Source organism: Erithacus rubecula, assembly GCF_903797595.1.
Source record: "Erithacus rubecula genome assembly, chromosome: 22".
In the NCBI taxonomy this organism is placed as follows: domain Eukaryota; kingdom Metazoa; phylum Chordata; class Aves; order Passeriformes; family Muscicapidae; genus Erithacus; species Erithacus rubecula.
In genome coordinates, this window is record NC_136674.1 from 7,845,894 (window position 1) to 7,871,807 (window position 25,914).

General features: G+C 47.5%; 1 protein-coding gene across 8 annotated transcripts in view; it reads left to right on the top strand.

Moving 5' to 3' along the window:
• Positions 1-23,536, top strand: part of GTF2IRD1 (GTF2I repeat domain containing 1) — a 70,547-nt gene extending 47,011 nt beyond the window's left edge. The window contains exons 15-28 of one of the 8 annotated variants that reach the window (XM_079324908.1): positions 246-308; positions 750-815; positions 2,846-3,029; positions 4,099-4,157; positions 5,029-5,094; positions 6,767-6,850; positions 9,155-9,338; positions 10,011-10,039; positions 15,317-15,364; positions 19,273-19,350; positions 21,060-21,252; positions 21,698-21,735; positions 22,405-22,541; positions 23,283-23,536. In XM_079324908.1, the coding sequence (XP_079181034.1) occupies positions 246-308; positions 750-815; positions 2,846-3,029; positions 4,099-4,157; positions 5,029-5,094; positions 6,767-6,850; positions 9,155-9,338; positions 10,011-10,039; positions 15,317-15,364; positions 19,273-19,350; positions 21,060-21,252; positions 21,698-21,735; positions 22,405-22,541; positions 23,283-23,357 (1,304 nt within the window). In that variant the 3' untranslated portion in view covers positions 23,358-23,536. The remainder of the gene's footprint in view (positions 1-245; positions 309-749; positions 816-2,845; positions 3,030-4,098; positions 4,158-5,028; positions 5,095-6,766; positions 6,851-9,154; positions 9,339-10,010; positions 10,040-15,316; positions 15,365-19,272; positions 19,351-21,059; positions 21,253-21,697; positions 21,736-22,404; positions 22,542-23,282) is intronic. The other 7 variants (XM_079324912.1, XM_079324909.1, XM_079324913.1 and 4 more) reach the window with 7 other exon arrangements.
• The last annotated feature ends 2,378 nt before the right edge of the window (positions 23,537-25,914 follow it).

Genomic DNA, 25,914 nt, shown 5'->3' on the forward strand with positions numbered 1-25,914 from the left:
TGTGGCTGCCTTGCTCCTGTTCCAGGGAGCCCATGCTGAAGGGTGGGCAGCCCTCTTGTATGGAAGCTCTGGGTTTATTCTGCTGATGCAGCTCTTGGCATGCTGCTGCCAGCCCAGCCTCTGCTGGGACACGTGCTCACAGCTTAGTGAGGGGAGGTTGGGTGGCTGCAGGGATCTGGGGAGCTCCTGCTCATCTCTTACCTGTTTTTGCTGGTGCTGCTGCTGCTAACCCTCTTGTTTCTCAGCAGAGACAGAGAAGGGGTCCAGTGAGGAGTCTCGACACGAGGAAAAGCAGATGGAGGGATCAGGTGAGTGCATGGTGAGCTCTGAGCATTGCCCATCATTGCAGGATGCACACAGATGCATTTGAGGTTGGGTTTTGGGAGCTTGCTATGTTATCAGTAAAGCCTTTAGCTTTTACTCTTTAACCTCTGCCCACAGAAGAGCACCATTGTGTTCCTGGGCTCTGTCCTCTGTTTTTGTGCTTGAATTTATTTTTCCTTCTATTTTATTTTTTTCTTGCTCCTGGCTGCTAGCATGGCTCTGTAGCAGGTGCATCCTTGCCCTTCCTCATTAGGAGATCATTTTGGAGGCCACTGTCAGAGGACTGGCACTGATTTGAGGGCATGGAGAGTGTCTCTGCCACAGGTCAGGCAGGGGCTGCTCACCTGCAGTGCTTGCCCTGGAAGCAGCTGGTTGCTCAGAGCATTTCTCTATATTGTTTTTTGTTTGTTTGTTTGTTTTTCCAGATGGTATAGGGGACATTTTAAGTCACTTGAGGAAGCAAGTTGAAATTTTGTTCAACTCCCGATACGGTAAGATGGTCATTGACACATGTTCATCATGCCAGTGCTGCCATTTCTAAACCAGCAGCTGATGAAGGTGCAATCTAATTTGTTCATCTGCTGTCTGCTAGGCTCACAGATTCATTTGAAACCTCCTCCAGCCTTGTTATTGCAGCTCTTCCCCTTGGTTTCCTTGAAGCTGTTTCACTGGCTGCAGCCCAGGAGTTGCTGCTGTGACCTTCAGCCTGCAGAGGGAACGGTCCAGAGTGGTTCCCCCATCACTTGTTTGAAGTCTCAGAGAGTGTTTTCCACCCACAGGGATCACTGCATGGCTCAGGAAAGCTGGTGGCACCGTGGTGGTGGGGCTGGCACTCAGCATGCTCTGCTCACCTCTACTTAGAGAGGTGATTTAACTGAGAGGAAACACCAGAGAGGTCACACATGCATTTTGAGAGCTGGCAGACAGTTTCTGCCACTTCTAGGACCAGGAAATGTGGCTCTGCCTGACAGTCCTCAGAAGCTGGGGGCATAGCTGAGCTGGTAGAGCCCACTGTGACCAGGGAAAGATGAGGCAGGATGCTCTCAGGCAGGGCTGGGCACTGGGGATGCAGCTGGAACAGCCACAGTGGCTCTCACTGCTTCCCATGTTACTGCATTAACAGTCATGTCCACACTGATGAGGTGGGGTTTTTAACCTTGTCATGGTTTGATACTGGTCAGGCATCAGGTATCCATGAAAGTTGTTTGTTTACCTTTTTCTGTTACAGTTGGGCAGAGGAGAGGGGGGGAAAAGTAGCAAAGGGCTCGTGAGTTAAGGACTGTGAGAAAACACTCTTAAGGCAAAACAGGTCCAAATTTAAAGATATAAAGTAAACCTAATATTAACAGAGTCAGAGGAGGATAATGAGAAGTAAAATAAGCCTTTAAAACACCTTTTTTCCCCACCAGTCCCTCTCTCTTTCCCACAGACAGTGCAGGGAGACAGGACAGGGGAGTTTTGGTCAGTTTGTCATTCGAGATCTGTTCACTCAGGGAGAGGAGTCTTTACTGCTATGCCATGGGGTCCCTCCTACAGGCAAACAGTCTTCCCAAAACTGTTGTGGTGTTAGTCCTTCATCCACAAGGTGCAGTCTTTCAATGCTAGGCTGCTCTAGAAGCAGGGGCCCTCTCTCTGTTTGTGTTTCCCACTAGATTGCATTTTTCTCATGGGCTGCAGGTGGATCTCTGTATCCCCCATGGACTCCATGCCTTACAGGGGCACAGTTTGTTTTACCATGGTCCTCACCATGGCTTGCAGAGAATCTCAGCTCTGACACTTGCAGCACCTCCTCCCCTCTTTCCTTTCCCCTGACCTGGGTGCTGTTTCCCTCACATGTCCTCACTTCCTCTTTTTCTCTGGCTAGAAGAAAACCTGCTGTTCATAGGTACCATTGCCAACAAGTTCCACTGATTCAAAAATTTCTGCAGAATCCCACAGCTGATTTTGTCATCAGCCTCTCTAATTGACCCCATAGCATGTCCATCTTCAGAGCCATCAGAGACTGACTCTGTTGGACATGGTGGAAGCTTCCAGCAGCTTCTCACAGAAGCCACTTCTGTGGCCTTCCCCTGCTACCAAAAACCAGGCTGTGCCAAATCAACACAAACCTGTTGTTTCATCTGCCCAAACAGCACTGCTTGGCATGGGCTGTTTGGTTGTTTTTGGCAGTATTTAGCAGAGCAAGGGGAGCTGCACAGGCTGATGGGGCACCCCAGGCACCCTCACTTAACAGAGGGGTTTCCATGGGGTCAGGATTTGGGGTTCCACATGTGGAGAGATACTTGCAGCCTTTATGGGAAGACAGCCTGTCATAATATAGCAAATGTAAAAGCCAGCTCCAGGTGGCTGCATGGCTCTGTCCCTCATCTCATATCTGCCAGCATCAGGGACATCCCCACAAGGAACAGAGTGACCACAATCTCCCCAAAAACCTCTTCAGTCCCTCCCAACACATCAGTTGCTGTTGCTTAGATCTGACCTGGAGGTCCAGCAAACTAACTGAGCTTGGGTCCCCCTGCAGCAAAAGCCATAGGAATATCAGAGCCAGTCAAAGTGCCCTACTCCAAGTTCCTGATGTACCCTGAGGACCTGTTTGTGGTGGGCCTGCCAGAGGGAATCCTGCTGCGCCGCCCCAACTGCTTCGGCATTGCCAAGCTGAAGAAGATCCTGCAAGCCAGCAACAACATCCAGTTTGTCATTAAAAGGTGAGGAGGTGGGGTGGCTGTCCCTTGGGAGGATGTGTGTGCTCAGAGCTCCTGCTGCTGTGCAGTGTCCTGGGGAGTTACCTCCAATAAATTTGTTTGATTAGAAGTAGATGATGGTTGCTGCTGTGTTGGAGCTGTCCATGGGAGGTAGTGATGGTGGTGTCATCTCTCCCTTCATGGCTTTTGGGTTTTTAACTTGCTTTTGCAAAGGTTTGGCCACCTCAGCAGGGTGGGTGAACAGGCCTTTAAACTTCAGGGTGCCCTGATGTGGAGCAAGGACAGGGGCTGGGAGCCCTGGAGGGTTTTCCTGCAGAAAGTGGCTCCAGCTGTGCATATGTGCACATGGGGTGCTGCAGACATGAGGAAAGATGCTGACCCTATGCTGGGGGTCAGGCTGAGGGTGTCATAAGAACTGTGTGAGGGCTGTGAAAAGCCACAACCAATGTAATGCAATAGCATTGCCCTGTAAGAGGGAACAGATCCAGCAGAGATGGATTTTAAGATGTCTTAGGTATTTTGGGGGCAGTTTCTCACCCAAATACTGGCACAACCAATGCTGCAGGTGACTGAAACAGAAGATAAATATTGGGAGCATGGAGATTTTGTGCTGTCACAACAGCAGCTCTCAGATCAGCTCAACCATATTTTGGAGTTTCCTCCTGTCTTGATCTCAGATCCACTCCTTTGTGACACAGTTTCAGTGCAGCCTGTTAACAAGACCTCACTATGCAGCTTTAGTATTAGGTATCCAAATGGCAATTTTTGGGGTCAATTTTATGTTGAAGGAAGCCATGCACAGCTTCTCCCATCCCTAAGAAAAATTCAGAACCATATCCACTTAAGCTGCTCAGTCATCACCTGCATAATCTCATCCCAAGGAGTGACACATCAGCTCATTAAAGAGCCTGTCAGTGTGAAAACTACATCCAGAGTTCTCCTGCTGTGTTGCAGGAGCTTTTAAATGGCATTATCCAGACAGAGTGAATGGTTTGTGGCTGTAGGAGTGGTGTCCTGAGGATGCTGGGGCAGGGAGGTCACTCACCTGCCCTCTGCCTGTCCCTTTTTCCAGACCGGAGCTGCTGGCGGACGGCGTCAAGGAGACGGTGTCAGACAGCCCAGCAGCCAAAGGTAGGCTGTCCTGGTGTGAGGGACAGGTGTCTGCCAAGAAAGGCAGGAGCTTCTCTTTGAAATGGAGAATGTAAACCCCCCTCCTCCAAATTATTATAATTTTGAAATTAAGGGGCTCTCAGGCAAAAATAGGGGAATTAGGAATAACTGTTCTTTACTAGGAAAATAAAAAATAGAAATACAGTATTACAAGGAACAATCCCAAAACACTGACAGAGTCAGAATCCAAGCTGACACCCGTCAGTCAGTCAGGGTGTTGGCAGCAGTCCCATTCCATGGTGGCTGCATCCTCCTGCAGTGGCAGATGTGGTTCAGCTGGAGCAGTGCTCCTGGAGAAGGTGCAGTTTTCCTCCAAAGGTCCAGGGATGATGTGCAAAGGTCTGGCTTTCCACTGGAATCCAGTGGAACAGGCTGCTTTGGTGTTCAAAATTTCAGTTTTTATCTAAGTGGGAAATGTTTGGCTCCTCCCCTGGCTAGAGCATCTCCCAGTGGGATGATGTAATTTTATCAGTCATGCACTGAGACTGAATGGTCCATTAGCAGATGATATCTTCCTGGAGGGAGGATGGGCTGTGGAAAGCTAAAGATGATTGCCCAGCTGGTTTAAAGATGGCCCATGAGCAGATAATATGTGCCAGGAGATCAGGGTCACTGCTCCACCCAGCCCCAACAGATGGTGACAGAATACACATTGCTGGCCACATCAACCCAACACATAGGTTCAGACCCCAGCTGGGCTGTAAGGTCTAGGTAGGAGAGGAGAGAGAGTGGTTTCCTACAGCCTTCACCTTGTTTTCTGGCTGGAAACCCCTCCCATGCACCCCCTTGGCAGCACTATGGTTCCTAATTGCTGTTCTGTCCCCTGTCTCAGCCGCCGACGAGAGGGACTCGAGCGAGGTGCTGCTGGAGGATGCTGTGAAGAGACAGGGCTTTCAAGGTGTGGGGCTGGAGCCAGGGCTGGGGCTGAGCAGAGACCCTGCCCCACCCTGCAGGCTGCAGGGGACACACTGGGACACACCTGGGACACACTGGGACACACCTGGGACACACCTGGGACACACTGGGACACACCTGGGACACACCTGGGACACACTGGGACACACCTGGGACACACCAGGACACACCGGGACACACCTGGGACACACCGGGACACACCTGGGACACACTGGGACACACCTGGGACACACCGGGACACACCTGGGACACACCTGGGACACACTGGGACACACTGGGACACACCTGGGACACACCTGGGACACACCTGGGACACACCGGGACACACCGGGACACACCTGGGACACACCTGGGATACCCCATAATAACCTGGGACACACCTGGGACACACCTGGGATACACCTGGGACACACCTGGGACACACCGGGACACACCGGGACACACCGGGACACACCTGGGACACACCGGGACACACCTGGGACACACCTGGGACACACTGGGACACACCTGGGACACACCTGGGACACACCGGGACACACCGGGACACACCTGGGACACACCTGGGACACACCGGGACACACCGGGACACACCTGGGACACACCTGGGACACACCTGGGACACACCGGGACACACCTGGGACACACCTGGGACACACCTGGGACACACCGGGACACACCTGGGACACACTGGGACACCGGGACACACCTGGGACACACTGGGACACACCTGGGACACACCTGGGACACACCGGGACACACCTGGGACACACTGGGACACACCTGGGACACACCTGGGACACACCTGGGACACACCTGGGACACACTGGGACACACCTGGGACACACCGGGGACACACCTGGGACACACCTGGGACACACCTGGGGACACACCGGGACACACCTGGGACACACTGGGACACCTGGGAAGGGAGTGCTGCAGTGTTGGGGCTGGGTGGGTTGGCAGAGCAGCAAGACAAGGCTGGGGATAAGGAAAGAAGGAGGTGGGATGAGAGGATGCAAAGCACAGGCAACGAGAAGAGATGCACAGGCAGTCCCAGAGGTCCAAGAAGAGGTTTGAAGCACTCTTCATGGTGCCCTAATTAACCAGCTTGGCTTATCTCCCTGTCTGACCTTGGGAGATGCATAATTAAGTTTCCAAGCCTAGGGGTTTGCCTTTTCTGGGGCTTTTTCCACCTGTGTGATGTTTGTATAAAGCCACTGGAGTTGAGCTGGCCCCAGCATGGTGGCTCCCTTGGGGGACAGTGATGGTGGGAAGCCTGTGTGCTGGACAGGCAAATGCTGCCCTGCTCCTCTTGGGCCCTGGGGGCCTGTGCAGGTTTGCACAAGATGAGGAGCTTTTTCAAAGCCTTTGGCTTTTCTGAGAGGCTTTGGAGTGTGTTATATTTTAATGCCAGTAATTATCACAACTGAATCTTCAATTTCACGTGGCTTTTATTCTTAGCAAACAGGCAAGGGAAAAATAACCCAACATATTTCTGTTTAGATTATTTTTAAGGACTTTGAATGACCCACTCCACAGATTAGCTAATTGCTAGATAAGAGCTTTCCTATAATTAGAAAATGGCATTACTTAAAAGTCACAGAGTGCCTTTTAATATACCAGCAGAAATCTATAATTGTTTCTTTATTTTACAGAAAATTATGATGCCAGGCTTTCCAGAATAGACATTGCTAATACACTGCGGGAACAAGTCCAGGACCTGTTCAATAAGAAATATGGTGAGAAACCAGGCTTGTTTTATTCCCCCCTTACTCCCTCCTAATTGTTTGGTTTTTTTTTTTTCTTTATATTTCTCCCCTCTGCTCCTGATTCCTCCTTGCCAGATACTTTATCTCATCTCCCCCTTGAGCTGCTGGTACTTAGGAGGGCCAGGAGGGAATGGTAGATCTGGGATTTGGTGCCGTTTGCTGCAGGAGCTGTGGGAACACAGAAGTGGTGGGAGGTTGGGAAGGCAATTGGAACAGGCTGTAGAGAGTGCTGGGGGACAGGAAGATGCTCCTGTTCCTAGAGCAGGGAGATGCTATTGTCCTCATGTTGTTTAGGAATGTTATAAACACCCAGTTTAGTGTTCACACTGAAGCACTGCAAACCAAGTTCATTCACTTGTCCTTCCCCCTGTCCCTCCCCTTGTGGTGGATTGGAGAGGAGACTTGGAGACACAAAGGGTGAAAATCACATATTGAGATACAAGTTTACTGGAAACATCAATGGAATAAGAAAATAAACAGTAACAGCAACAATATCAATGGCAGAGGGAACCAGTGCTACCTGACCACTCCCTCTGCCACACCTACCAGAAGGGACCCCTTGCCTCATTCCTGGAAAATGATGTGAGGTGATATAGAATAAACTCTAGCTCCTATCCTTGCCCTCTCCTGGCTACTGCAAAAATTAACCCTGTCCTGGCCAGAACCCCTTAGCATGGAGAAAAGGAGATTCATGGGAGACCTCATCCCTCTCTACACCTCCCTGCCAGGAGGATGCAGACTGGTGGAGGTCAGTCTCTTCTCCCAGGATACCACTGACCATGAGAGGACACAACCCTAAGCTTCACCAGGGGAAGTTTAGGCTGGACATTAGGAAAAAATTCTCCACAGAAAGAGTGATGGGACATTGGAATGGGCTGCCCAGAGAGGTGGTGAAGTCACTGTCCCTGCATGTGTTTAGAAAAAGGCTGGATGTGGCACTGAGTGCCATAGTCTAATTGATAAGGTGGTGTTAGGTCATAGGTTGGACTTGATGATCTCAAAGATTTTTTGCAATCTAGTTATTTCTCTGGTTCTGTGATGGGGAGTATGATACACCCACTCAATCCTCTGCTTTCTGGCACAGGTGTCAATGAGGCTATTTTTGAAATGAGTCCCACTGCCCAACTCAATTATTTTTGTGTGCCCTGTTACCACAGGACCTGCTTTTCAAGGCACAGGATGGTGTTCCAAGCAGTGGCATGTCACTTTATCAGGGTCCTGTAGTTGTCCAGGGGTGAACTTCCAAACCACTGAAGCCAAGAATTTACCCCCAAACTTAGTCCATTTTCTACCACATTCCATGCCACTCATGACTGTCCATCCTTGGGGCAGATCTCTGAATAATTTTCCTGGAAATCTCTTTCTTGACTCTAAACATGGTATGGACCACACTGAGGAGACCTGGCAGAGACAGCAACAAGTGCATGGTTTTCTTAACATGCAATTATAACAGGCCTGATGGAGAAAAAGGAGATGGAAGGTTGGGAAGAATCATCCTGCCCTGTTTCCCCTCACAGGCTGGGTACAATTATTGATGAATTCCCAGAGCAGCACCCAAGGTCAGGGCAGGGGAGCAACACTGAGCACCTATCCCAAATGAGCCTCATGGCCCCTGATGTTGCAATCTGCCATCCCTCAGTGCAGCAATGAAGCAATGCTGAGCCTGAGCCCTGCTCTGAACAGGAGCCCCATGAGGAGCTCATGGTTCCTACATGGGAGCATTACAGGATTGGGTGCCACAGCCACTCAACAAACCAAGCAATGCTGTGACCAGTGGTTCTGTAGCTAATCACCTCTGGGTCCCAGCCATACCCCCTCCAGGATACTGCAAAAATTAACCCTGTCCTGGCCACAATCAGTTCACACCATTTTCTAGGCAGGGGTAAGTCATGTCCAGGTACTTACAAGGAAATATGCAGCCTCAATCCCACAGCCAGACCTAAGGGAGGGAACATACCTGTGTAGTTATCTCCAAATAACATCCCAAAGCAAAGATCAGCAGCTTTCCATCCCTCCCACTGCAGTGCATGGGCATCATCCTGCAGGATGGTTCATCTCCATGAGCTCTGCTGCACACATGTGCCTGTCTTTGAACTGCAGTCTGAAAGTTGCAGCCTGAAAATGTTGGTCCTTGATCTGATGCTGACCTGGTGCCTTGAGCAGCCTCCCCACACTGTGCTGTGCCTTGGTAGGGCTGGGGATAAAGGCAGAGCTGCAGCAGAAATGGCATCCCCTGCACACTCACCAGCTAATTACCACCCACATCTCTCCTAGGTGAGGCCCTGGGGATTAAATACCCTGTGCAAGTGCCATACAAACGCATAAAGAGCAACCCAGGCTCGGTGATCATCGAGGGCCTGCCTCCAGGGATCCCCTTCAGGAAACCCTGCACCTTTGGCTCCCAAAACCTGGAGAGGATTCTGGCCGTGGCTGATAAAATCAAGTTCACCGTGACTCGGTATGTGGTGAGAGCTGTGGAGCCAGAGGGGGGCAGGAGGGACCCCACATCAATGCTGCATTGGGGCAGCTCTGTAAATGCCTCCAGTCCCCCAGGACAGCAATTAAGGTGGCAGTTAATGGCTCATCAGAAAGGAACCACCCCAGCTTTCTTCCCATCCACTGCCTGAGCAGATGATGGGGAAGGCAGAGGTAGGAGAAAAAGGTGCTTGGTGTGATTGATCTCCAGGCAGAGAAATCCCAGCTCCTTTTTTAGGAGTCTTGAGACAGATGCTGATGCAGGGCAGTGCTCAGAGCCCTGCTGTGCTTTAGCACCCCCTGCTCTTGGGGTCCTCTACATTTCACAAACAGAGGGGATGTACACGAGTGGGAAGGGAGGGAAAAGCACTTGAGCTGTGTATCACTCTAAGGTGAGTCAGGAACAAAACAGGCTTAAGAGTGGCTCCATCACCTTTTTGCTGGACTATGCTGTTTGTCTTCTCATCAATGGGGCATGAGGTACATCATGCTGCCCTGAGCAGGGACCTCACCCCACAGAGCTCCTGTTGGCCCCACATGAGCTGTGGGAAGGACAGGCTGATCCCCATGTGCCATGGGAGGGTGTTCAGCCCAGGCATGCTTGCTTCCTGGTACCATTTCATTTTAAATCTCATTTTTTCCTTACTTTTCACAGGCCTTTTCAAGGACTCATCCCCAAACCTGGTAAGAGATTTTACCTTTTTGCCTAAGCAATGCATTGGCTAGGTGTTTAGTGGTGGTCAGGGAGTTGCAAACTGTGAATGACAATCAATAATTTTATCAGCCTGGAGGAAGGTTGTTCTGACTTCGCTTTCCTGGGCCTCCCACTTTGGTTTTGTTGCTGTTTGGTGCATGTGTTGCCTGAGACAGCTGGTCTCAGCATCACCCATCAGTAATGCTGCTGATGGCTGCCTCATATTGCCTTGAAATGATGGCCTGTTTGAAAGGCAGAGATCTGTTTTCTGTGTTTAAGAAAGCACCCACTTTCCTAAGTGTTTTCTTAAAAGAAATCTGTGTTGTAATGAGCTGGTGAGTTGGGTGACAGAAAGTTGGGGTAAGGGGTGATTGCCCACAAGGGTCCAGGTTGGGTCCAGCAGCATGGCAGGGTCCACTCCAGCTCATCAACATTCCACAGGCAAATTTAGCAGGGAAGACATAGCAGAGGAGAGGACAGGGTGTCCAGGGTGTGCTCCATACACTGCTCAATCATCATCCCAGAGCTGTGTCCTTCACTGGGAGTCCCTACTGTAGCTGGCTCACGTTTCTTGGCTGCTCAGAAAAGAGAGCTGCTGTCAGAAACCTGGGTAAAAACCTGCCTCTGTTTGAAATGTCTGTAATTACAACTGTTGGAAGAGCACAGATGGATGCAAAGAACCTTGTCATCTTTATTCATGGCTTCCCATTTGCTTGGCCAGCCTCCATGGCAATGGCACAATTTAGGAAAGACAAATATGACAGACAGGAAAACATTTACATGCCCTTATTGGGAATAGCAGAAAGTGTTAGAGCTCTAACAAAAGGTGAGCTGTCAGTAAAATTCAGGCATGGTCCATGTGTTCATTTCTGCATCCCTGTGTAGAGCAGGGGGGGTTGCCTCAGTGGAACTTGTCCTTAGTGTATCTTTTGGTCCTAAGCAGCAGTTTGCATCAGCTGGACTTAAAATGAGCCCTCACCGAAGCACAAGTTTTGCAGAACTCTACTTTTCCACAGAATTACATGGCTATGTATATGCTCCTCCAGCCACATCTTATCTTTCCATTCCCCTGCTCTGAACAGTATAATTACATTAAGAGATGTTGATCTAACACAAATCACACCATTAACAAAGGCAAATACTCCAGGCTGCTACCTGGCTGGGAGACACAGCCTGAGAAAAAGAGATCTAGAGGAAATTGATTTTCTTTTCAATGCCCAACATTTTGTCCCTCCTCCAGCTGAATGCTCTCCTCACACACCAGCCTCCTAGCACAAACCCAAAGATGTATTTTCTGTGTCTGTGAGCTCAGCAGGTCACAGCATCCCTGCCAGGCTGGGTCCTTCACTCCCTCTCCTCCCACAGAGGTTTTAAATAAGATCCAGGTGAAGGGTTTTTCTTACTTGACATCTCTATTTGTTATTGACAATTTCCCATATTTGCCAAATCTTCAGAGACAGTTTCAGGACTCATATTTTCTAATAGTCAGATTAAGACTGGAGTGTCTCTTCCAGAAAAGACCTGATTGTATTTTGCCCCTCCTTAATCCCCATTGGCAGCAATTAACCCTTTGTTTGCTTTTCCACCCCACTACCCCAAAGTGGTTGGTGGCAATACAGTGATGCAGTCACTGCCTTGACTTTGATTGCTTTTCATCTGCCTTAACAGAATGAATGGTTCTCCAACTAGCCATAGGTCACTAAAAATTTAAATTAAAGAGTCTTCTTTTTACCTCAATATTGTGTAGTGAAGCCCTGTCATGTAAAGTGAAGAGCAGCATGCTTGGCAGAAAAATGAAAATCACTTTTATTTCATAGAGGAGGGTTAAAATGAAAGCAGTAGTTACTCTCAAGTGTGGCATTGCAGAGGTCTCTAAAAGCTGGAAAGCTCAGGAGGTAACATCATGAATGTAAGGGAATCTAATGGGTTTTGTGGATCATTTTGGGTAAAAAATTACATGAAGAGTACAAGTGTTAGGAAAAAGGGAAATTTAATGTAATTCTAAAAAAAAAAAATCACTTTGGATTTATTTTTGTTGCCTTGAGGTTAAACCTTTAACCTTTTAGGTTAAACCTTTATGGGGTTTAATATGCTTTAAAGTTGTGCACCTCCTGCATTGCAAAGAGCATTCCCAGTAACTGCAGGCCCACAGATCTCTTTCTTTTGGGGACACCTATTTTTTAAGTGTAACAGAAACAGGTAAAAGGATTTCAATATAATCTGAGTGCCTCATGTGCTTTTTTTCTCAATGTAATCTGTAATTAGTATGTTGAGATGGTATTTTCCTCCAATGGGAGGTGGGGGAGTTGCTGCTGCAGAAGCAGCTGGGGGCTGTGTTCCTGCAGGGCTGCTGTTTGCAGAAGGAGGTGGATTTTGCAGGAAATGAGGCTCATTTTTGGAAAAAAACCCTTCAGCAGTGCAGGTTTGCAGCCTCTCAAAGATGGGACAATGGCCCTGAGGCCACCAGTGCATGGCTTTAACCCAGGAGCACAACCCTCCTGGCATCCAGACATTTTCCTTTTGATTTCCAGTGCCTCTTCTCCATGCTGCTGGTCTGCTCTGCAGCAGAGACCTTCAAAATCCCTTTCAAAACCCCTTTTTGATGGCAGCATGACCTTTCAGCACTGAACAGGAGTCAGTGAGCAGGGGTGAAGCTCTAGTGCTATAAACACTTCACTGACCCTTTTGTGTCTTCTTTCCTGGGGCACAGATACAAAACTGGCTTCATATGAGCCTTTGAAAAATACTATCAAGCATAAGTAACTAGCACACACACACACATGCACACACAAAAAATCTTTCTGTATGTTAATTTTTATGTGCTTTGATTGAAAATGTAGACCAGTTCCATCTGTCCTATTCCCCAAGCTCCCTACCACCATGATAGATTACTTTCCATACTTCAATTAATAAAGTAGGGCACACAGTGTTATTTAATTAAAAACCCCACACATCCAGGCATCCTTTATATATATATTTATTTTTTTTAATCACAAGATCACAATCCTCCTCAAGACTTTGATGACATGTGCCTCACATTGGAAACTCATAGCAAGAAAAATAGAAAAGAGGAAAGCTGTGATAAGGGCTGAGCAATCTTGCTTCCTCACCAGGTTGCTTTTCAAGGTCCATATCCATCTCCCTTCACTCCCCAACCCTTTTTAACCTACCAGCCAGGCCTGGGGTGATTATTTTTGGGTGTTCAACTTGTCACTGTTTCTAGTCTAAGGTGAAAATTTAGGCAGGTTGAATGTATGTGTGTGTATATATAAAAATATATATTTTTATATATGGATAATTATGAGGGTTAAAATTCAAGCAGGTGTGAATAGCTGTGGAGCTTCAGAGCCTGTTTATAAGCATGTTTGTGATGTCAATCACCTTTTTCTTTCCCTAGCTTTAGTCTGCTTTTCCCATTTGCCTCTGTGTGTGGCACCCTCGCTGTCGAGAGGGCAGCACCATCCCCCAGCTCATCCAAGCCCTTGTGTTCACTTTGCTCTTTTCTTCCTCCTGCTCTCCACCACCCTCATATCCTGCTGTGAGACCCCAACCCCCATTTTTCAGGGTGCTTATCAAACTGAGATGAGTGCCATTCCATCCTGGCTGTAGTGCAGCACGTTGGGATGCACTCCATACCTTGCAGGACAGCTGCCCTGAACCTGGGGGGATGCTTCCTATGGTTAAGGCTGAATGTCATGGTTGAGTTACCAGGACGAGAAATTTGAATTACCTTTCTTAAGGTAATTTCATAACAGCACCTTGAAATTCTGCAAAACCCCTTGAGTTGCTGCCAACCCAAGGAAATGCTATGCTGCCATTTCTAAACCAGTTCTGAGCCATACTGGAAAGATCCTGCCATATTTGCTCTCCCTTGCTGCCTGCAGTCTGCCTGTGCTCCTGCCTGCATTTCTCCTTGATAGAAGCCCTGCCAGGACCTTGCTCCCTCTTGGCTTGGGCTCCAGCTTGGCTTTCCCAGCACCAGCATGACCCATCTGTATCTCTCCCCCTTTGCAGCAGTATTGAGTGTGCTGGGTGCTGCCCACAGGGTCTCACCAGTGACTTAGGGACAAAGCTGCAGAGATCATCTCTTATTTTGGGGAGGGATCCTGCAGCATGGCACTGAGCATGCAGCTACTTATGGCAGAGATTGCCTTCCTGTAGCCCAGGGATGAAGAGCCCCAGCTCATGTGATTCTGCACCCAAATCTCAGTGCCCTGGGCAGAACCACATGTTTTTTCTGTTGCTTTGTGCTGCTGGACTGAAGGGCTCTCCTCCCCCATGCAGAGCTCTGTGCTGCAGTGGCTGCTCTCTGAGCCTGCTTGAGATGGGGAACACGTATCTTGAGCTAGGTATTTGCAGCTGCTTCAGATTGCTTGTGCCTCTGCTTAGGGAATTTGGACACATGCTCCTGCTGTCTCCCAAAATCCCCTTCAGTTTGCTGGTGTCAGCTCAGTGCAGTTTGGCATCAAGAGCCTGCTCTCTGAGCCCCTTCCTTGCCCTGGTGCTGCAGCCCTGACCTCCCCACCAGCTCTCCCTGTGGCTGTGACTTCAGCAGGGTGAGCCATTCATTCCTCCTTTTGCCCATCATGCAAATCCTGGCCATAGTCCCATCCCTGCTGGTTTTCCACAGGGAAATTAATTTCTTTTATTTCTTTCCTATTCCTTTTTATGTTTTCTATTTTCTTTTAATTTCTTTTTATCTTCATTTTATATTAATTTTTATTGTTTCTTTTAATTTCTTTTTATGTCACTCATAACTTTGGAGTCAGTGGCAAGCACCAGCCTCTCCTTAGGGATTCCTTTTGCTCCCATTTCTCCTGTTAATGCAGAACTGACACAATTTCCCTCTTTGCTTTTCATCTCCTTTTAACCTGAGAATTTTTTTTTTTCCTCCTCTGACACTGGAACAGCTGTGCAACACAGCTGCTGCTGCTCTGGCACATGCCATAAAAGCTGCCATTTGGCCATCCATCCTTATGCACATGTGGACCTTGAGCTGCTCAGGAGAGTGGCCCAGCCAAAGGGATGCTTGCAGGCTGAAGCACATTCCAGCAAAGCAGGTCCTGCTGTGAGGTGGAGAGCCCAGCTCACCAGTAAATAACTTACCCAGCAGTTACTAGCAACCAAAATATCTCTGTGCCAAGGGACCAGAGGAGTTTTAATCCTGGGTTTTGCATTTGTTTGTGACCAAGCAACCAAGCTGCAGCACTCATGGATCTCTTTTTCTTTCTCTTTTGTTTTTTTGTCTTCCACTCATTGTGCTGTAGCCCCTAGACGGATTACATCTTTGGAAAAAGCCTATGCTGCTTTGAATGGTACGTAGCTCAGTTGGTGCATCGTAGATGGTAGCAGACAAGAATTGCATTTGTGTTTCAATATGGGAATGAAAATGTCTAAACCCCCCCAAATTTCAGGTACTGTTTTTTTCCCCATTGCTCTGTTGCCCTGTGATATCCAGAATTGAATGATACAGTGTTTTATTGTTGTTATTAATCCTTTCTGCATTTCTAAGCACTGTTGCTGTGGTCCCTCAGCATCAATGCCATCACTCCAGCCAAATGAGCCTGCCATGTTCTTATCATCCTTCATCCATGTGTCCCAGCAATTAATTTATTACAAATCCACTTGCCATTCATAAGGAGAGCTTCCATGGATTTGGGTTGGGTTTTTTTTCTTTGCTGTAACACCCACTCTGGGTCAGGGTTGGTGTGTAGCCATGAAAGCTCCAGGGATGGAAGATGTGGACTGATGTGCAGGAGAAAGGAAGAGCTCACCTGCCTGTGCCTGTGGCAGGGCACAGCACAGCTACAGCAGATCCAGCCTTAGTGCCAGCAGCTGGGACTGTGGCTCTGGGTCTAGGTGTTAATTGCTGCTCACAAGTTTATAGCTCTGCTTTGAAAACATGCATATGTGAAGCTAATTCAAACTGCATTGAGACCTGAGTTACTGCAGAATAGCCTCAGCAAAGTCAGCACATTTATTCCAGATTTACACAGGGGTATAACTGAATTGCAGCCATGGAAGCTGGAAGGGGAAAGAATCCTCTTAGGATTCAGGCTGCTGTAAAGAGCCTGAATATCTCTTTGATGATCTGGCATTGTCTGCAGAAGGGATCTGAGTCATATTCTCAGTGGGATGTGTTGGGCAGTGACAGTTTTCCTGATGAAATGGGCTTCACAACAAGTCTTTGGGTGACAGGAGGTTGTTACTCCATGAGCAGTGGCTGAGTGGAGGACAAGCATCCCCTTGAGCAGCATTTGAGGGTACAGGTGGTGCCATGGGAAGGAAGAAGGCTCCATTGGGTGGGTATCCTGCCCAGCTATGCTGTGGCTTCACCATGAGATCAATGTTCTGCAAGGACAACATGAACACAGACAGAACTATTCCTTATCCATGGGATACCATGGATTTGGTTTTGTGTGGGTTTTTTGAGTCACTAGAAGAATAAGCAATAGTTTGGATTCTATTGCCCAACAGCAGACACCTAAACCTCAGTTTTAATAATTACTAAAAGTAGCTTGGTGTCTCTCAAAGAAATGTTAAGCTCTGACAAGTCCTATAGGAAAAAAGTGGTGCTTTAAAAATGTGACCACTTGTATGTCAATGACTGTGGAGTGCTGAGGTGCTGACTTCAGGCAAGCAGAATTGGGGGAAAAAAAGTTAATCAACCAGCTACTATTTTAATGAAAAAAAAAAATAAAAAAAAAAAAAAGCTAGCACAAACATGAAGCCAGCAGCAGCATGGATAAACCTGACTTATGGGAAGGACTCAGCACATTTCAGGAGCACTAGTAGCTTCCTTGATTTACTCCTCAAATTGATTAACTCCCAAACCCAAATGGGTAAAGTCCAAGGGAGATGGAAATCCCTGTTACCTGGGCACAGAGGGGTAAGTCCCTGGGAAGCAGTGCCACTGGCCAGAGGCTCCTCTTTGGCTTCACTGTTATGCATGCTCAGTTCCAGGATTTTCATGACATTGCTTTGTGTCCTGGGATAGGAATTCGGGAGTAGTGCCCACTTCAAGGTGGAAAAAACAAGATCCCTTGGGATCCCCTTGGGACCTTGTTTCTTGCACTTGGGGCATGAGTGGAAAGACCTGCTGCATTTTTCAGTCCCAGAGAATTAAATGAGTGAGAACACTGAATTTTGGTGTGTCTTTGTCTGCTACCATCTACACATCCATACGGGTACAGATACAGAGCCCACAAACTGAGCATTGATGACAAGGAAGTCACAGAGGGAGCCCACAGGGCTGTCCCCTCTGCTCTGCCATGGCCTCCAGAGTGGCACCACAAGGCATCACTTAGAAATCTTCATCTACTGTGTTTATGTTTTGCTCTATGCCATTCAAGCTGCTTTGTTGCCATATCTGGATTTGAAGCACGACTTGCCCCTGAGCTCTCTGGAGAAAGTTCTTGGGTTGGTTTTTTTTTGGGTTTGGTTTTTTTTTCCTGTATATGTGTGTGTAATATCCAGACAAAGCAATTGTTTTCCAGGTAAAGAAGAGGCTTTTTTGAGGCTGGTGCAGAGGTTTAAGGTTGCCAGTTTCTCTGGCAGCAGCAGAGTGGCTCAGATGTAGGATGGGGATCTTTCTGCCTGGAGTGCTGAGCACTAAAATCAGTCTCATGCAGGGGGCAGAGACTTGCAGTGGATTTTCACCTTGCATTTAAAACAAAACTTCAAGCCATGTGTTTGCTTGAAACCAAAACAAAAATCATATGATTGCTCAAAATAGTAAAAAATCATAATCATGTGATTGCTCAAAATGGAACTGAATACCTGCAGACTGGGAGCAGAGAGTGCCTTGATCTCTCATGCCAAGGTTTGTAGGGATCACCTTGATGCTGGTGGGTAAAAACCCACCACAAACTGCTGTCTTCTCTTGTGACCTGAAGCACTGCATCTGGCTGAGGCCTCCAACACAAGGAAGACCTGAACCTCTTGGAATGAATCCAAATAAGGCTACAAAATTACCCAGGAGCTGGAGCACTCTGCTCTGGAGACAGGCTGGGATAGCTGAAGGTGTTCACCTGGAGAAGGGCAGGCTCTGGGGACACCTTAGAGCCCCTTGCAGTGCCTAAAGAGGCTCCAAAAGAGCTGGAAAGGGACTTGGAACAAGGGCCTGGAGGGAAAGCACAAAGGGGAACAGCTTCCCACTGCCAGAGGGCAGGGTTAGATGGGATATTGGGATGAATTTCTTCCATGTGAGGATGGTGACACCCTGGCACAGGGTGCCCAGATAAGCTGTGGCTGCCCCTGGATCCCTGAAGTGTTCAAGGCAATGTTTGACAGGGCTTGGAATAACCTGGGATAGTGGAAGCTGTCCCTGCCCATGGCAGGGGGTTGAAACTGGATGGTATTAGAAGGTCCTTTTTAACCCAAAGCACTCAGTGATTCCATCATTTTTACCCAGTGGCTTGCCAGCCTGGCTGGCAGTGCCTGCCTTGGGTGCAGTGAGGATCTTTGTGAGGAGAGAAACTGGGGAGTCCACCCTGCTGAGCTGATCCTGATTGTGCACCCCACTGGCTGGGAGCTGGAGGGGTGACTGCAGCCAGAGGCAGAGAAGCTGTGTTCACTTGGTACTTTGTACCTTTGGGGAAAAATGGCATTGGAAGGGACAGATTAGGATTAGGGTCATTTGACCCTAGGTCAAAGGTTAGGGTCATGACCCCAGTCATTTGTCCTGGAACCTCCTGAGGATGCTAAACAGCTGAGTGTAAAAATCTACTGACTTAGGCACATCATTTGAAATGAGAGAATGAAAGAGAAACTGTCTAGCACAATGAGGATAACTAAAAAAGCTAGTAAAGCCAAGCTGATTATATGGCATATTATAAAACAATACTTCACTTAGGAGCTTAGCCAAAAAAGTGCTCTCTCATTCCTTGATGTCACTTGTGGGAGCATTCATGGCACTGAGGGCTTGAGTCTTCATTGCTTTACATTTTTTCTAGTCATTTCCAGCCCCACAAAATAGATATGAAATGCTTTTATCTGTGGCAGCACATGGCAAATGGAGATCTGGCAGCATTTTAGAGCTGCTTTCACAGCTCTGAGAGGTGTTGCAGGGTGCAGGCACAGAGCAGCACCTCTGAGGTGTCCCCAGGCTATGCTGGGGCAGAGGGACATGGATACTGTCCTGCATTATGCCAGTGAGATTGGTTTTCCAGGGGCTCAGAAGGAAACAAGTTAAATTCACCCCTGTTCTTTCTTGCTTTTGCAGATGAGGATGATGCCAACAGGCTTGGAGAGAAGGTGATTCTCCGAGAGCAAGTGAAAGAGCTTTTCAATGAAAAATACGGTGAGTCTCTGCTTATACACATCATAGGGTGAGGCTGCTTTTGCTGGGAGCAGCCAAGTTAAAATCATTTCCACAAAGGCCTCATTGATAGCCCAAGCACATGGCAGCTGCTGCAGCACAGATATTGTGTGCTGCTCCACATTACAGCCTGTCCCCAGAGATGTCCACTCTTGGCAAGTGGAACCACTACCTTCTTGTTGACAGCTCCTTGGAGAGGGGCAGGGGTATGGCAGGATTTGTTCAGTCTGATGTCAGCTTTTGATGGGACAAATTCTCTGGAAGGAAAGCCAGAAATGTGGCTGTGTGGCCACTAACAGTGTCTTGGTTTGGAGGACAGGTGTCTGCCAATAAAGGCAGAAAACTCTTTCTGAAATGGAGAATACAAATTCCCTCCCTTCAAATACTTATAATTTTGCAATTAAGGGGCTCTCAGGCAAAAATATGGGGATTAGGAATAACAGTTCTTTACTAAGAAAAATCAAAATAGAAATACAGTATTACAAAGAACAATCCCAAAATGCTGCCAGAGTCAGAATCCAAGCTGACATCCCATCAGTCAGTCAGGGTGTTGGCAGCAGTCCCATTCAATGGTGGCTGCATCCTCCTGCAGCGGCAGATGTGGTTCAGCTGGAGCAGTGCTCCTGGAGAAGGTGCAGTTTTCCTCCAAAGGTCCAGGGATGATGTGCAAAGGTCTGGCTTTCCTCTGGAATCCAGTGGAAGAGGCTGCTTTGGTGTTCAAAATTTCAGTTTTTATCTAGGTAGGAAAGGCTTTGCTCCTCTCCCTGGCTGGAGCATTTCCCAGTGGGATGATGGAATTTTATCAGTCATACAGTGGGACTGAATGGCCCATTAGCCATTAGCAGATGATATCTTCCTGGAGGGAGGATGGGTTGTGGGAAAGATAAAGATGATTGTCCAGCTGTTTTTTAACCATTAGCAGATAATATGCCCCATGGAGATAAGGGTCACTGCCCCACCCAGCTACAATAGATTGTGATAGAATACACATTTCTGGTCACATCCTGTATTGCAACCCAACAAAAACAGCTTTGGGTTTTGGGGCTGCAGAGATGCCAGGTGGGACCAGGCTTTTAGAGTCAGAAACAGCACAGGAGTGAGGGATGTTCTCTGCTCCCCAGTGAGCAGGAAATGAAGGGGTAACCAGAGAGCTGAGCAGCAGGTTTGAGTGTACAGAAGAAAGGACTTTTAATGCAGCAGGGAGTTAAATTGAGGTGTATCACTGCCACAGGATGTTGTGGAGAGCAAAGAGATAAACGGATTCAAGAAATGGGCAGGAATTATGTGATGTGGATTAGGATGGCTTTGATCTCCACCCCAGTGACCCCCAGACATGCTGATGTACAGAGGCAAGAGGAAATGAGCAAATCTCTTCTATTTCCCCTCTGTCCTGGGCTGTCTCGCATGCTGCTGCTGCTGGTCCAGCCATGGTCTTGGGCAAGTGCAGCAGTGTGTGTGTTCTGAACTCACCTGAGGCTCTTGGCAGAATTCTAAGTGGAGACTAACAGAGCAGACAAAAAATTGCGCAGGCACCTGTAAAATGGCTGAGTGGGATGTGACTGCAGCAAAGGTTGGGCACCATAGCAGCCATGGCACCCCAAAGTCCCCCAGGGCTCTTGGTCCTTCAGTTGATTGCTTCTGGATCCCTGTAGGGTAAAGCTGTTATGCTGTCCTCTGTTCTGCCATTACAGGAGAGGCTCTGGGCTTGAACAGGCCTGTCATGGTGCCCTATAAACTCATCAGGGACAGTCCTGAGTCTGTGGAGGTTACTGGCTTGCCAGATGATATCCCTTTCAGAAATCCCAACACCTATGACATTCATCGGCTGGAGAAGATCCTGAAGGCACGGGAGAGCATCCGAATAGTGATTATAAACCAGCTCCAGTAAGTCTTCCCAGCTTTATGATGGGGGAAGTTTCTGTTTGTTAAGTGTTGTCCTTGCTTCTTCAGCTGTAAGCAGAGCAGCTCACCATGAGGCCACCAGAGCTACCACATAGCTGTGGAGGACCTGCTCCACCCCTGGGATCCACTGTCCCGTGCTACAGGGACAGTGGGGGGCACAGTGAAGGGCTAGCAGGGCTGATTTGTCCCCTCTTTTTTGTGCAATTTGGGATGATCATGGTGAGATGTGACATGGGGGCTGGAAACTCAGAGACCCAGCTGAGTTCTTTCAGGTTCTTTTCTCCAGGATGCTCTGGACATGCTCCAAGTCCCCTCTCCACACAAAGGGGTGTTGGAGGAGTCAGCTCAGGGTCAGAGTCTGGGCTGTGTCCCAGCACAGGCAGGCACACAGGGTGGAACAATGACTCATCCCTTGTCTCTTCCACAGGCCCTTTGCTGAAATCTGCACCGAGGCCAAACATACAGGTAAGGGAAGGGCTAGAACATAACTGTGGCTTTCCTGCCACTGTGGGAGAGAAAATGGATGGGAGTTGTGAGGTGGCATTTGAACCTCCCCCATCCTCAGGGCTGGATGGGGAGAAGATCCTGCCTACAGAAACTTAGGCTCAGCATCTGTTCCAGAGTAAATTGTCCTCTTGGAGGATTCCACTTCTGTGAGCTGAGGGAAGACTGGGCTGTTTGTGCTCAAACTTTCAGCATGCCCTGGAGGATGTGATTATCTCTCTTCCATGAGCAACTTATTCCCTGGTTAAAGCCCTTAATTTGAGCCATAGTTTAGCAGTTGAATTTCTAAGGCAACAAGGTTTCTGTCATCACTGGGAATGTGCTTCTCTCTCTGTCCCATCATTCTGATAAATGTCTGACAGTTTTAATGAAATGTGTCAGAATTAGCAGTCTTAGAGATAACTCCAATCCTGTCAGTCTTATGAAAAGAGGTGGATGATTGGAGAAGGGAGATGTGGGAAGCAGAGTGAGCTGAGAGCTCTGTGCCACGCCGTGCAGGCCAAGCCTGTGTCAGCAATGGCAGCACAGCAGATGCTGCAGGGGATGCTGTGTGCAAGGCAAGGGGAGTCCCCACGGCTGGGGAGCACTGTCAGGGCTCACACACCTCATGCCTTCCCTCTCTCCTTGCAGAGAAGGACATCAGTGTTCCCAAACGGAAACGGAAGAGGATCTCCGAAGGGAACTCGGTATCTTCCTCTTCCTCTTCTTCCTCTTCCTCTTCTTCCAATATGGAGTCTACATCATCAACAAATCAGATCTCGCTTGTGGTAAAGCCTTCCAGATATTAGGGGGGTTACTGCCTACCTATCTTTCTGCTTCAGGATGCTGCTCTCTGTTCTCCTCGAGCTGTCACCACCTCCCTCTACCTGACAAACTCTATAAAGTAGGATGTAAAATGGCACAAGCAGGTTTGGTGAAGGAGGGGACACACCTGTGGGGCTGTCTGGGGGAAGTCAGATGATGAAGTGTCCCACATCCCCTGGGGCTCTCCTGCGTTCCTGCAGTGTGCCTCAGCTTTAGTGGGTGCTGAATATGAGACAGGCTCAAGCAAATCCCTCCACCCCAGTGCTGGTGACAGCACCTCAGGTCTGTGTTACCTCTTAGCAGAACCTGATGGTTCCCCACAGTCCAGGCTGTGCTGGGTGTGCCTCCAGCTCAGTTCTGGGAGCAGTGCAGAGCTCTAGAATGCCACAAAATGGGAAAAATAGGAGATAAAGTCAGGGAGGTGCAATTGTAATTGCATACAATTGCTCTCCTTCTGAGCTTGTCTTTAATTGTGGATGATACCAAATAAAATTGCCCAAAAATGCATTAGAGAAATATAAACTTAAAAAGGTTTCTGTCAAGTTTGCTAGTGGTGTTTTGGTTTGGGGTTGGTTCTTTTCTCTTACTTGGAAAGTGGGAGCAACAGCCAGTTGTTGAAACATGTCAGAGATTTGATGTATGTGTGGTTTTGTATTGTGTCCTAACAGAGACTTTTGCCTTCTTTTTCTCTCCCTCTCTTTCAGCAATGGCCCATGAACATGTACATGTTAGACTATGGTGGTCTAAACGTCCAGATCCCAGGACCTATTAACTATTAGACCTCAATATCAAATAAGAACCTCAAATGAAAGAAAAAATAAATAAATGTAATTTATGTAAAAAGTGTATATTCCAATATGTATCGATGCCTTTTAGTTTTTCCAATGATTTTTACACTATATTCCTGCCATCAAGGCCTTTTTAAATAAAAATAAAAAGTGTTGCCTTGCTCTTAAAAGTAGTTATTTTATTACATATAGTATTGATAAATAACACTTATAGGTAAGAATGAGGGCAGAAAGACACCCCTTGGACAGACCTTTTTGGACTTTGGCTGCTCAGTAAATCCTTAGTGTCCCCAGTGCCTGAAGCCAAGAGGTCTGAAATGTTTTAATGCTTCATTTAATTTAGCTCAAATGTGTAAAATTTATGTACAGAGCTGCTTTTATGGGAGGCTTTGATGCCTTTTGGGGGGAGGAAGCTGCCACAATAAAATCATGGAATTTCTTAATTTGGAAAAGATTGGTAAGATTGAGTGCAGCCATTAACCCAGCACTGCCATGTTCACCACTAAATGCCTGAAGACCATATCCACATGTTTCTTGAATGGTGGGAGGGTGATGGTGATGCTTGCACTTTCTTGGGCAGTTTATTTCAATGCCTGACCTCCCTTTGGTTGAAGACATTTTTCCCTAATACCAAATCTAAACATCTCCTGGCAAAACTTGAGGCCATTTCCTCTTATTCTATCCCTTGTTACCTGTGAGAAGAGACCAGTGCCTACCTGGTTACAACACCCTTTCAGGTAGTTGTAAGGAAGAACATCCCCCCTGAGCCTCCTGTTCTGCAGGCTGATCACACTGATGCTACACAGGTTCCATAACACTGGACCACTGCAAATGGCAATGCTGAGTGCATCCAGGGATGGCCCTAGACTCCTCCATGTACCCTGGGCTACTTTGCTCCACATAATAAACAAACAAAAAAAAATTGAGGGATATAATTTGAAATTCCTGCCCTTATATTTCCATTCCATTCCTGGAGTTTGGCAACAGAAGCAAATGGAAGTGACTTTCCACTGCATATGTTTAACTTGTGCTTTGTGGCTGCTGAGAGCCATGCATGGCTGAGACATGGTGAAAACTAATGTCAATACAAGAAACCAAGAAGAAGAAACATCCTGGCTTGTGTGCAGGTAAATGCAGCCCAGCATGAGGCAGCAGTGAAGCAAGAGCCCTGGGACTTCTAGCTGTGGAGTCATTATAGACAGTGATACCTGGTGTCACTGTGAGCTGACCATTGCTGAGTGTCCCTCCAGCACTGCAGGGTGGGTCACAGCAAACCTGCCCCAACAGCAGTGGGTGATCTGCTGGTGGTAGATGGTGGCAGACAGAGGATCAAAGTCACTCCTGATGGTTTTTCTGAGTATAATCTGCTGCTTTGTTTGTTTTTCATGTTTTCACTCTGCTTGAGTCTGTGTCCCTTCAGGCCATGAGAAGGCTTTGGACAGTGCATAGAAGTGTTACTTGATGGTGAGTAGACATGTTTGGAGGCAGCTGCAGTTTCCTGGATCTGGACTTGAATTTGCTCTGGAGTTGGATATAAATGACCACGTGAGATATGAAAATCCCAAGTAAATATAGGATATGGCACTGTAATGGTTTCAGTTCAGCAATTTGAGATTTCTCAGCCAATGCACCAATTTATGTTACAGATTTAGAGCTGGCCAAATTGCCAGTGCACCCACTAGAGTTATTTACTCATTTCCTGCTATGAGATGGGATTAGGAAGAAAGCAAAACAGGCTCAAACTTTAAAGGTTACAAAGAAAAACTTTATTACTAGAAACTATAAGAAAAAATAATAAGAATCAGAATAAAGCTTTTAGAATACTTCTCCCCCCACAACTTCTTTTCTTTCACACTGACAACATACAGAAGAAAATCAGTCAGTTTACCTCGAAAAATAGTCTTTTACCAATTTGCTTGGGAGAGGGAGACCTCTTTAGTCTGTAGAGATTTTGTCCTCAAGAAACAGTTTTCTCAGGGCCTCGATGTCACAGTGAATCAGCTGCCGGGGAGAATTTGATCACTGTGTAAAAATCCCTTCCACTAACAGTCTTCCCATAGTTGTTATTGAGGACCATGTCAACTTAAGTGGCACACTTTAAGGATTATAACAGTTCAAACAAAAGATCTCTTCATCTTTGAAAACAAGAGTTCTTTCTTCTCTTCCCTGGGGGGCAGCAGGGATCTTTATTTCTCTGTTCAAACTTATGGGATCACAAGCATTTCAATATCTGCTTACTTTAGCACAAATGCCTCTGCTCATGTCTACACTTAGAACATTTTCATCCACCCCATAATGCATTTCTATGATTTATAGGGAAACAAGAGTCTTTCTCCACAGCTTAAAAAAAGATAAATTTCAGTCTATGACTCTCCTTCCCTCATCTGGGACCTGACTCTTCTGTCTGACTCGGTGTTTTCAGGCTGTTTCTGTGCGTGTCTTCACCTGAGTCCTTTCCTTTCACTCAGTGTCTGCAGGCCTCATTCTGGGCAGTGAACAGTTAATATTTGCCCGGGCCTGCAGATGCTCATGTGATGTTATCTGGGCC